Raw genomic sequence first — 13586 nt, 5'->3', positions numbered from 1 at the left:
CTTTACAAAGCATTATCATTTACCTCTTTATTCTAGGTCTAGGGCTGGGTTTGCCACTGCAATCTTACAGGGCATGTTAGCAGCTCCTAATGCTATTTAGTTGGCCAGCCTCCCTTTTTTCCATTGCTCTGGGATTCTACCCATATGTAAGGACTGCAGCAATGGGAGACGAAGAACATAGTACAGTTTTGTACCTACCATAAATGTAGATGTTCGAGGATCTCCATTGCTGCAGTCCAATTTTCCCTCCCTCCTTCCCCCTTTTTTAGGTTGGGTTTTGGGTGGTGTTTTTTGCATTCTGGCGTCTGAGGCAAGAAAGACTGAGGACATGGCGTCGGTCATGCGCATTTGTACTGGCACGTACTGACGTCAGTCTCGGGCGCCGATGACCGACGCCGGTTCTAGCCCTTTGGTATTCGGGCCGATTGTGGACAGCAGACTACCCATATGTAAGGACTGCAGCAATGGAGATCCTCGAACATCTACATTTATGGTAGGTACAAAACTGTACTTTATTTGTATTCTCTTTTTTTTGTAACACTATTTTGTATCTATTTGAACATGTACTGACTATTTTGTTTGTTTGGAGCTTTTCTCCTCGGGCCTCTACTGAAAACGGATATGTATCCAGCTAGACTAGCCCGGTTAACAAATGTAAAATAAATAAAATAAATAAATAATAAATAAATCTTGAGACGATCTTATGTATTTTCATGATATCAAATTAATGAAGGCTATTGCTGTAAACTAATGTACCCACGCATGAATTGGTCTAGCAATACCAGTATTTATGGGGATACAATATAGTGAAGTATTTGAGTAAGGATTAAAAAGGATTCTGTTATGGCAGCAAAGGATATGTGGGAAGAGACTAAACAAAAGCTAATACAAAAAATGAGAAACTGGAAGCACTTGTTTATGGGTATAAATAGCAAGATGCAATCACTGAACATGTTTTTAGTCATTTTGTGATCTATATAGGTCAAGCATATTTTTATCAACCAGAGTTGAAATTGTGGACATTAATAGAGAATTGAATATGTTTTGTGGGAGGGGGAAAGGGCAAGGGTGAAGTGGGATAAGTTTATCCTTCCAATACAACAATGTGGTTTAAGATTACCTGATTTAAAGGGACATTTCAAAGCTAGACAGTCAAGGCGCACACACACACACACATATATATATATATATATATATATATATATATATATATATATATGTATGTATAGCATAATCAGAAACGGAAAGGGATGATGATGCAGTGGGGAGAAATTCAAGAAATATGGAGAGAGTGGGATTTTGGATGCAGATCTTTAAGGAGAGTAAAATCCATACAGAATATTATATTCATAAAGTGCCAGAAAGTATTTTAAGAACTAAGCCAATAAAAGAATGTATTGTTGATCCTCGTTCAGTCATTACGACCCTCCCTCCTTCCCCCTCCTGTGGTTTCTAGTGGATCTCACCATCCATTTCTCTTAGGTTATTTGACCAGAGGTAGCCTCTACCTTCTTTAACTTGCAAACTCAATCTGAGGTAACAGGGGAATTGTGGGTAAGAGTTTAGCTCGAGAGTTTGAAGCTGACGCGAGATTGGAAAATGGCCGGCTCGGTTCCGAGCTCGGAACCGATACCCATGCGTAATGACTGAACGAGGATCAACAATACAGATGGAACGTTATGGTAAGACATAACTTATTTTTTCTTTGCACTTTACTAGTTCATCTGAATAGCTGTTTAAAGCTTCGTCCATTTTCTCCAGCCTTTTGTTGTTTGAGTTGATTTATTCCTTCTGTGTTTCATTTGTTTTAATCAACTCTGAGCACATTTTACATATTTTTTCCTCTAAATGACTGGAAGCCATCCCTTGTACCAAAGCTGCAGGTTGAACTGCTTTTTGCTGAACAGCTTCAGGATTCTTCCAGATAAGTGTTTTCTCTCCACATTTTCTAGTTGATTTTTTCAGGCTCTCGTTAAGTTTATTCTTTGCTGGCATCCAGGCAGTGTACTTACTAGCCAGTAAATCTATTTTATTAAAGGAGACAGAATTAGGGCCCTGTTGAAATGAGCGAGGAGACCTGTTTTCAGTTTAACAGCTTCTTTATTAACTGCCACTGGAATGTTACAACGCTGTGTTAACTGCAGTGAGTAGAACACGCCCACCTGCAGTTGCTATGGCCAACCAACACATACATAGCATAACCAGATCATTAAACCAACTGATCTACATCCTCTCCTTTTAGTTACTCCTTTGTATGAAAACCAACTCATGCTGTGTATTGCAAAGTTGAACCACAATGACTCAAACTTAAATAATGAATGATGAGCTAGTAAAACAGACGGTATGGAACAAAACGTTCAGCTTTCACCACTGGCTATCTAACATGGCAGCTGAATACTAGATAAGGAAGAACCAAAATACAATGCATTAATACATCACATCCCTTTTTTTTTTTTTTTTTTCTCTTAAGAACATTATTTGGGGTTAGGCTTACAAATGCGACCTGAACGTGTCATATAGGGAGAGTATCACTGTGCGTCTTCTTGGTGGGAGAGCAAGCTACAGGAACTTGCTGCACACTGGAATGCTGAGTATGCGCAGGCATTGGTTGAAGTGCCTGCCGGGGCCGTGGAGCGAGGGAAGGAGTGTCCGGTATGGTAGGGTCAGCTGGATGGGAACAACCATCGGCAGGATTGATCTGTCGAGGTGGTGGCGGTTCACCAACAGGTAGGATGTGGCGACGATTTCTCCTGTAGATGCCACCATTAGATTCGATAACGTATGAGCGTGGCTCACTGCATACCTCCTTCACTGTGCCCAGGCGGTCGTGTCCCTTAATTGCCTGCAACCTGACCACTTGACCCTCTCTGAGTGAGACATACATAGCATAACCAGATCATTAAACCAACTGATCTACAGGCCCTTATCTATTAGTTTCCTTTTTCACACTGGGATAGCTGAAATTAAGTTGTTGGTCAGTGTGCAGCCATCTTAGAAAGCCTTGATGAAGAAGAATCTTATTCTAAAAATGAAACACATTTCTTTGAATAAAATGGTTTTCAGTGTCGATGCCTTCCTGAGTGCTTTTTTCTTTGGCAGGTAGTTTCAGATATATCACAGAACAGAGTAACCATACATTTAGGTTCTTTGGCTTTCAGAGACAGAATTTCACACTATTTGATTCTGCTTAGGTTAGTTAGTTTAAGCATATCAGTTTAAAAGATCCCTGTTTCGGCTTTTCTCTTCCTCAGACCTGCCAAAATTAATATCTTCGTCATCTAGGTCTATTTTTAGCTCACCTGTTCTCCTTTAATTTCCAGAGTTTGTGCAAATAAAATTTTAATAGCTCCATCAGTCTATATTGTGTCACCTCATTTCTATTTCCTTTTACTTTCTGCTTTGCTCTTGCATACCCTTATGTCCATACTACCTCTTTATTTTTCTCTTTATTGTTTGCTGTGAATGCCACTGAATTCTTTAAAGTGGTTAAGGTTTTGCCAAGTCATTACCTGCTTCTGTGATCTAATTTTCAAGGTGTATTCTTCTCATTTTCCCTCTCCTTTTATTATCTATTTATGTACTTAATGTTGTAAACTTGACCTGTGTAAGCTTTCCTTAGATTAGATCACACGCTTATCAGAGTATCACTTTTCCTGTATTTCATTCAAAAAGGGTCATGCCAAATATTTTTAAGTGCTACAAAGCACTAAATCACATCTACTTAACCCCATGTAATACCTCACTTTATTGTACTTCTTAAACTACTATATATAAATTCTAATTAGCACAACTAAATTACTGTTCCATCACTACTTCTCTATTAGCACTCATAATTGCTTATCTCCTCTAATACCTCAGTCTATTGTAATTCTTTAATTACTCCTACCTATCTTATACACTACTCGTCTATCTGTAAAGTCAATACCAATATAAATTTTGTTGCACTGACTATTATGTTCTGTATTCACTGAAACAGCAATTTGTTTTTGTAAATATTTATTGCATTAAATATGATACCCTTTCTCTCCTGGCCTCCACTAAAAAAGGGCACCTGTGCCCGGTCCAACTTTTCCAGTAAACAGATGTCAATAAATTAATAAATAACTTTTTTTGTTCTCAGATTGCCCCAGCTTTCTTTATTAAACAAGAGCATTTCTTTTAATGTACATGCTATTCTGCATTAGTTGCCATACCACCACTACATTCTGTATACAAATTCCTCTAATGAATTTTCATTCTAGCAACACTTTAGCCCTCTTGAGCTATTTTTTCCCTGTAGTAAAGTAACTCATTCTATTGTAATTCCACACCTTAAACTCATACCTAGCATTTATGTCTGCCTCTTGAAAAGCCACTTTCTTAAAGTCCTTGTGTAGCAGATCAAACTGTGTTCTACCACTGAAAAGATAGTCCCTTATCTGATAGTGTTTGTTCTCTTTAGTTTTTGTAGATGTGCACTTCTTGTTTCGCAGATTTTCCTAGCCCATCCTTTTTATTCTGCCTGTTGACACAACTATCCCTGAAGTCTGTTTGGATATCTGTAGGCTACCATTATTTACAGTGTGAGTCTTCTTCCTGTTCCCTGCAGCCTTGCCAACAAGACTTTTGTCTATTTAGTCTCCTTTTACGTCAGCCTCCTCTGTTAATCATATAGTATTCTCTCTTGTATTATAAAGCTACACCGGACCTGTCTTTCTGAGCATGTGAATTTCCATGTTCCAGTCATCTGCATGGTTTTCCTTAATATGAACTAGATCTTCTAATTTGTCCTGTAACTGCCTTACTTTTGTTATCTATTCCTTAGGTGTTTAGTTCTGTTTTAATTGCTTGTCTATCCTTCAGCTTATCCCGTCCAATATGCAATCTTCCCTGTTTGTTTTCCATCCTTACCTTCAGTATACATATGAAGGGACTGGCTTTCCTCCTTGTTTTGGACCTCTCCCATCTTTTTTTAATTTTAAATATTCTTGCAGCTTTCCCCCCTTTAGAATAAACCATTTTCTAAACATGATGCATTATCTCTCTCATTTGCTGCCTGATCCTCACAAGTCTTCTTTAACTCCCACCCTTCTCAATTTGATTTATCTGTATTGTTATTCCATTGTTTTGTATTGTATGCTATTGCTTTATTTTTCCGTATTATTCAGCTTTCTTGTAATTTCTAGTTGGCAATGGGACATGCATAGAAACAGACCTCTACTAAGAGTATATTGCAAGGTTACCCCAATGTCAAATTAATTGATCACATTTTGTTCAGTTACAGTAGAACAGATACAGAATGGAACCAGTCATATCATCATCACCGCCCTACAACAGCACAGCATACAGATGATACAGAAGACAATGAAGAACAAGAAGACATGGACACTGAAGATATTGCCAGTGAAAGAACAAATAGTAAGATATGGCCAGAAGCAGACTTAATTTTATTTTAAGCTTCATTAAATTGTTCAATTAAAGCATTCTTGTCTTAAAAAGGTTGCACCAAAACAAGAGCAGTCTCATTCCAGCTGCCACTTTCAGTCTTAATTCTGTTCTGTTAGTAGCCTACCAGAACAAATTTTTTTTTACAGCATTAACTACAGTAAGATAATAATTGTTTTTGTATATACTATTAATAAGAATTGACTGCTAATTTAATTATGATTTTCAAAGGTTACTTCAGTTGTATATTTCACTCCCAATGTGTTTGCGTTCACTGTTGTGGTTGGATTGTTGCTGTGCATACCTCTCAGCTGTCCAGATTTTTGCCTCATATTTTTGGTTTGTTCCTCATAAAATTTGTGGTTTTCTGGAAAGTCATAGAGAATTGATGACACTAAATTATGACGTACATTTGGGTTTCAGACTTCATATCCTTCAGGAAATGCATACTAACACAAACCCTGTTACTCTAGCAGCTAAGTTTATAAGAGCAGTATTTAAAATCTGACCCTGTTTTGGGGGGCTTTGTTCCCCCATTATTTTTGGCTTCATCCAGATTTCATGTGCTGAAAGTTTGAGAGGTATGTTGCTGTGCATCTGTTGCAAGGGTTAGTACAGATGAGAATAGGATTCTGAATTTTCTTCAGTGTTACATTGATTCGCTGTTTGTTTGCTAACCAACAGTGATTTTTGGTGTGTTAACACCTGAATGTATTACTGCTTACTGCAGCCTACATCACAGTGCTCAGTGAATTTGCTCCCCTTTGGTTTACTGCCCAGCAACATAATTCCTGCAATATGGGGCAGACAGCTTCAAATCTATAATTTACTTGTTACTAAAATCCACTTTTATTTTGTTTGAATTTCGTATCAAAGTATTTTGTAGTCTTACTGAAAATGTGTACAATCCTGTATTTTGCTGCATCTGTTTAAAGAAATGAACTTGCTGTTGTTGTGCTTAATTGGACACAAGCCATAGCAAGTGGTCCTGGTATTACCCTGATTTCTAAAGCTTAGTGTTATGTGTTATTGTTGCACACAGTGTAGTGCATATTTTACTGTAGGCAAGTTGCAGTTTTTTTTTTGAAGGGGGAGCAGGGTTGGCATAATAGTCTTTACCTCACAGATGCAAGGTACTGGGTTTTATTTTGAAATCTGGTAATTGGTTAGGCTTATAATAGTCTGCAGACTAATAGTCTAGTATTTACTTATGAATATCACTACTTATAGGCATTCTGAGGTCTGTTGCTGGAATTTTGTGGCCTTGCTCCCAATTAGAGTCTTGAGGTACCTCCCTGTAAAAGTCCATTGATTCTTTTACCTTTTAAATGGGGGTACAATCTGTTCTACTTCACTCTGCTCCCCCATCCTATTCCTTTCCCCACTGGTCCCAAACTTCCTGGCATTTATTCCTACAAAAAAACAACTCCTACCTTAATTATAGCACTTTATATCACCCGATAACAAGTCTCTTCCTACCTTACCACTTCACTGGGGTCCAACACCTTCCCCTTCACTCCATTACTTTCACATCTCCTTCAGATACTAAACTGTGTCTCACTACTTAACATGTCATAACCCTTTTTGTTATTTTTGTCTTTCAGTAACAGCCTCATCTTAACTCTGCCCAGTATGAAAATCTGCCTTTCTCCTTATGCTGTCAGTATTATGTTTGGATTACCATTATACTTGCACCGTAGTACTGCCTCCTTTTTACACTACTACTGCTCTGCGCAGACATAAACCACCTAGATCTCATCTTCATATCTGCTCCTATTTTTAACATCTTTATTAAATCGCAACTAAAACAGTGAGATAGGTACCCACACACATTAATATATATAGATACTAGATACACACACACACACACGAGAGTAGAAACCTTTTGATCTGGAGGAAATACCGAACTACAACCCGAATTTTACAAAGCTTTATTCAAGAAAATAAAAGTATCATAAGGTATTTGAGCACTTTCTTTCATTAGGTAGTGTTACATGGTCGAACTTCTTCATAAATACAATTCTTAACTTGCAGGTTCATGCATTTAAGGCTTTTCTCTGGCTATTGAGGGGGAGGGGTTAGCTCTGCCTTATCTGAGCCATTTTAGTAAGCTTTTTACATTTAGGTTCCCATTCAAGCCTGGGGGCGTGTCAGCCTGGAGTTTCACCTGCCATCTAAGTTCTCTGACTTCCTGCTGGGGGAAGCTTGATATCACTGTGGGGGATGGTGACTTCGTTCAGTATAACCAGACTACTCACTGTATTATAAGCTTAGCACTTGTTCTCAATACTTCTCTACTAAGTAAGCACTCTCGTACTAAATAAAGCACTACATCTACTTACCACCCCTGTGAATATCCACTTCCCTTAAAGGTGTACCACTCCCTTATACTGTTCTAGCATGTCGAGTGGTAGATTACTGGCGTTGTCTCCAGTTCAGCTGGTCAATCTGGGTATCTTGAGACAATGCTACAATTGTCTAATGTACACAGACAACCCTCTCCTCCTCCCAACAAACACAAATACATGTGAGAGATGCAACTATATAGCCAAACTGGAGGCTGAACTCTCTCAACTCAGGGCTGGCATGACCAGACAGGAGGAGATGGCAACCACACACAAAACAATCCCAGTCCCACATAGACCTACCACAACTGCAAACCAAACACATAAAAACACAAAGACATACTCGGAGGCTCTAATAAAAAACTTACCAAAACAACAGAGGCTCCCAAAGCAGACATCCAAAAATCCACCACCTCAAAACAAAACACATGCAACACATACTTCAATAAATCAGTGTGTCGACCAATCGCAGACCTTAAGTCCAAGCACCTTGCCTGATACACTAGTAATAGGTGACTCCATAGTCAGGCACACTGATGTCCCACTGACCAGGCTGAACAAGGAGAAGGTGACTGTGAGCTGTCTATCGGGAGCTAGGATCCGCCACATAACACACGCACTCAGGTTACTCCAAAGCAAGTACAAATATGATTCCGTCATTGTCCATGCTGGTGTGAATGACCTGAGACGTACCTCCCTGGACTACATGAAAAGAGACATAGAGGAGCTCTCCGATTATGTAGCACAGGCTGGTATGACCACTTGCCCTCACCAAGAATGATACCACAATACAAAAACAAGATGATCAGCTTTAACAATTGGCTCAAGTACTGGTGCCATTCTAAGGGGATCCAATGTCTGTCTGCCTGGGATGATATGTTAGACAAGCCACGCTGCTTCGCAAGGGATGGCTTACACCTGTCACCACTGGGCTTCCGGATATTGGCTAAGGCTCTTGCCACCCCCATAGTGCCGTTTTTAGGCAGGGCTCAAAAAACAAACCCACCTCCTTAGAAAACAAAAATGGAAAAAAAACTAAGGGTAATTCTGCTCAACGCCAGAAGTCTAAATCTCAAGATGCAGGCACTTGATGCACTCCTCAGCATGGAGAACATCGGCGTCTGTGCAGTAACTGAAACCTGGTTCAAGGCTCCTGAGAGCACCCCAGCGCTACCAGGCTATACCTCGTATCATGCTTTTCGGCCCCAAAACCCGGGCCGAACCACAAAGGGAGGGGGAGTGTCCATATTCATAAAGGACACCCACACCTCCAGGTTAGTAGCAACACATGAAGCATCAGAGACCATACAGGTGCAACTAACCATAGGCAAAACTGCTATACAACTGGTAGCATGTTACAGACCACCCTCCCAATCTCAAGAACCCCATTCAGCCTTCCTGAAGACATTGGAGGATATGAATGTATCACAAAATACCATCATACTGGGAGACTTCAACTACCCAAACATAGATTGGGTACATTATTCTAGCCCTAATACCCTAGCCCAAAGGTTCCTGGAATTCATAAATTCAAATGCACTGGAAGAACTAGTCACCTCTCCCACTAGGGGAGATAATATACTAGACCTGATCATCACAAACATGGGGACAAAATGCTCCACACCAGAAGTATACCCCTCACTAGTGAGATCTGACCACAAACTAATCACCCTGGATATACATATCCCACCTCCACCCCAGCACAAAAGACCACAGTGAAAAACTTCTCAAAAGCAGACTTCACTCTTCTTAAGACTGAGATGGTATCCATTAAGCCCACTGTGCCTGTGGATACCACATCGCCGAATCCTTCACAAACGCTTTCTATGGACATCTCCAAGAATGCATGGATCATGCAATCCCAAACAAATCCAAGTCCCTCTCCACCAAATGTAAGCATCCTGGCTGGTGGACCTCAGCCATAAACAAATTGTATAACAAAAGAAGGAAGCTACTGCACGTCAGAGCGAAATCCCATGAAGGGAAGACATCTCTGATCAACATTAGCAGAAAACTACGTTCTCTCATAACATCCAAGGCAAACTTTGAGAGAAAAATCGCCAAGGACACTAAAGATAACCACAAAGCCTTCTTCAGCTATGTTAGAAACCTGGGCGGAAACCCTCAGATATGCTCAGAGTTGGTTCACAACAACAAAAAAATACACTGAACCCTCAGATATTGCTAACATTCTGGCTGACAGGTTCAGTGCAAATTTCTCCCCTCCTTCACCCCCAAAAGAAGAAATACTTATCCCAGCTGAATGTAAACTCCCTGTCATCTCAGATGTCCAAGTGAGAACTGCCCTAAACAAAGCAAAAAACACAGCATCAATGGGACCTGACGGTATCCCAGGGTGCGTGTTACGTGAACTCCAAGAGGAGCTAAACCCACACATAAAAATGCTATTTAACCTTAGCCTTACTTCGGGATATGTACCTGAACACTGGCGTACAGCAACAGTGGTCCCACTCCACAAGGGGGGTGCCTCTACAGACCCTGGAAACTACCGCCCCATAAGCTTAACTAGCCTGATCTGCAAAGCTATGTAAAGAATCATTATGGAACTCATAAACAGAGACATAGGGGACCTACAGACACTTGACCCCACCCAGTTTGGCTTTGTAAAGGGCAGATCCTGCCTTTTAAACCTGGTTGACTTTTTCGAAACAGTCACTAGAGCCATTGATGAGGGCAAAGCAGTCCATACAGCATACCTGGACTTGGCTAAGGCCTTCGACACAATACCCCACTCAGGCATCATAGATAAGCTAAACAGCTTAAAAGTAAACCCTTATGTCACTAGATGGGTTGCAAACTGGCTAAAGGACAGAATCCATAAAGTTAAAATCGCTGGAGCAATGTCAGACTCAAAGCCAGTCACAAGTAGTGTCCCACAGGGATCTGTCCTGGGACCCCTCTTGTTCGGCATTTATTTCTCAGATGTTAAAGCAAACATGGGAGGGCTGTGGCTGACAAAGTTCGCAGATGACTGCAAACTAGGCGCCATAGTCGATACACCAGCAGACACACACATCCTACAAAAAGGCCTCACTGAAACGGACAACTGGTGCCGTAGTCACAGCCTTAAACTAAATGCCAAAAAATGTATAGTCATCCCTTTTGGAAAAAACAAAGTACCCACAAATTATCACATAGACAGCAACCCACTGAAAAAGTACGGAAAAAGTAATCAGAGACCTAGGGACCCAAGTACACAGTTCTAAAGGACAGCACCAGATTCCCCCTGCCAATCTCCCTGGACTCAGAATCCATCAGAACTATACTGACAAACAACTGGGAGATCATTAAAAGCAGCTACAAACTGCAAAAAGCACTGGGACTTTCCCCAACCTTCAGCTACAAGAGAACACCATCTCTTAAGGCTATGTTCGACACAGCACCCCCCCCCCCTCAACTACCACCCCGTAATGCTCAAAGGCCTCCAGGCATGTACACCTGCGGCAAATGCATCTAGTGCCAGTACATAGCCAAAGGGGAACACTTCACCCTAAAATCCCCTAGGCACATTTTCACCTTCCAGCAAGCATTCGACTGCAACACTGCAGACATAGTGTACCTAGCAGTCTGCAAGCAACGTGGAGCCTACTATGTAGGCAAAACAGTAAGAAAACTAAGCAGCCAAATCAAGGAACACTACCAAGCCATTAGAAGCCAAGATACTAAAAACGGTCTAGCAAAACAGAAATATACCAGTCCAGTTTGCACTAAATTCCTCTTCATAATCCTGAAAAAAAATCACCACCCCCCACAGTGATACCAACCCCCAGCTGGAAGTCAGAGAACTTAGGTGGCAGGTGAAACTCCAGGCTGACATACCTCCAGGCTTGAATGGGAACCTAAATGTAAAAAGCTTACTAAAATGGATCAGATAAGGCGGAGTTAACCCCTCCCCCTCAATAACCAGAGAAAAGTCTTAAATGCATGAACCTGCAAGTTAAGAACTGTATTTCTGAAGAAGTTCGATCATGTAACACTACCTAACGAATGAAAGCGGTCAAATACCTTATGATGTTTTTATTTTCTTCAATAAAGCTTTGTAAAATTCGGGTCGTAGATCGGTATTTACTCAAGATCAAAAGATTTTTACTCTCATGGTTACATTGTAGTCTAACCTTTTGGCAGTCAGTAGCAATATAGATATATATATATATATATATATATATATATATATATAATCAAAATACATTTTATACTCAACTCCTGAGAGACTTACTTGCTTGGCTACAAACATCTGCATTACAAGCTGAAGCTAAGTGAAACTTGGAGTACTGAATTTTAGTCTTCTTTTAAGTACAAACTTGCAGTTTTAAACGTACTGTATTTTCATTTTTTTCTGTTTCCTAATTGTGTGTTTCTGACCAGTGTGCTGTGTCTCTCTGCAGTTATTTTGCTATAAGAGGAGTGGTGTTATCACTTCTTTGTTATCTGATATTTAATAGCCTAGAGGGATTCCTCTGTACTTTAATTGATAGCCACAAAGTTTGAGAAATCATTTTATGCTCAACTCCTGAGAGACTTGCTTGGCTACAAACATCTGCATTACAAGCTGAAGCTAAGTGAAACTTGCAGTAGTGAATTTTAGTCTTCTGTTAAGTATTCACTTGCAGTTTTAAAAGTTCTGTATTTTCATTTTTTTCTGTTTCCTAATTGTGTGTTTCTGAACAGTGTGCTGTGTGTGTCTCTCTGCAGTTAGCTCCCCACCCTTCCTCCCTGTTCCTGTGTTGATGGCTCTGGAATTGCCCGCCCCTCCTGTAAGTCTTTATTAGAACACTCCTCCTGGGTCCATCTCATTTGCTCACTTAACCGAGTACAGTTAGATCATATTCTGAGTCTAGTGTTCACTTTACTTAATACAGAGAGAAGATTTGAGAAGGCCAGCCCACTTAGGTTCTTCCTTCCTCTCACACTCAAAAAAAATGTTTGCACTTTATGCATTTGCTTTTACTGTATTTGTGTTTCCTCCTACTTTATTTTGCATTCCTTAAAATGACTCAGTTTTATTTATTGTGCTGCATTTATTACTGCTTGGTCATAGCCGGATTAAATTGTAACTGGTATTCTAAGTCTTTTGGTTTAAGCACTTGGGCTTCATACAGGCTGTTTTACATTAAGAAGGTTTGAGGTCGGCACTGTTGTGGCAGGACAGGTATCTTACATCCTTCTAAGCTGGGAATTGCTGATTGTGAAGGCCCAGTGTCTGCTATTCTAAAAGTGTATTAGTTCTGGCTTAAGCACTTGGGCTTCAGGCCAGTTATTCTACATTAAGAAGGTTTGTGGTCTGCACTCTTGTGGGAGGAGAGGCTGGATTCTGCCCTTCTGAGCTGGGAATTTCCGGTCACAGGCTTATTGTGACTGCTTATTTGAAGTGTTTCTTTCTGAAATTGGTGTGCCTTGCTGCTGTAGCATAGACCAGATTCAGGCCTGCTGAATCTAGCTTTGTTTGTATAACTTGAGCACTGATCCAGGCCATCTTTTTTGAAGAAGGTTCCCCTGCACCCTAGTAAGCAGGAGTGTGCAGTTAGAACTTGTCTGATTGAAGACTGCTGGAACCGGGCTCAGTTCTGAGCTTTTTTTCTGGTTAATTGGGTAACTTGTTTCAATCAGTTTGTTCAATTTCTGTTGTTTTATATGTGTGTATACATATATATATATATATATATATATATATGTGTGTGTGTGTGTGTGTGTGTGTGTGTGTGTGTATATATATATATATATATATATATGTATATATATGTATATATATATATATATATATATATATATATATGTATATATATATATATATATGTA

At 40.0% G+C, this 13586-nt stretch overlaps 1 protein-coding gene across 3 annotated transcripts in view; it reads left to right on the top strand.

The window, feature by feature from the left end:
- WDHD1 (WD repeat and HMG-box DNA binding protein 1) overlaps positions 1-13586 on the top strand; it is a 2322801-nt gene that overhangs the window by 1890674 nt on the left and 418541 nt on the right. For 2 of the 3 annotated variants that reach the window (XM_044074407.1, XM_044074406.1), the window contains exon 20: positions 5258-5397. In XM_044074407.1, coding sequence (XP_043930342.1) covers positions 5258-5397 — 140 coding nt within the window. The remainder of the gene's footprint in view (positions 1-5257; positions 5398-13586) is intronic. The other variant, XM_044074408.1, reaches the window with a different exon arrangement.

Source organism: Protopterus annectens, chromosome 6.part0 (genome assembly GCF_019279795.1).
Source record: "Protopterus annectens isolate FY-2018-M chromosome 6.part0, PAN1.0, whole genome shotgun sequence".
Lineage (NCBI taxonomy): Eukaryota > Metazoa > Chordata > Ceratodontiformes > Protopteridae > Protopterus > Protopterus annectens.
This window is presented reverse-complemented; position numbering and strand designations above follow the sequence as displayed.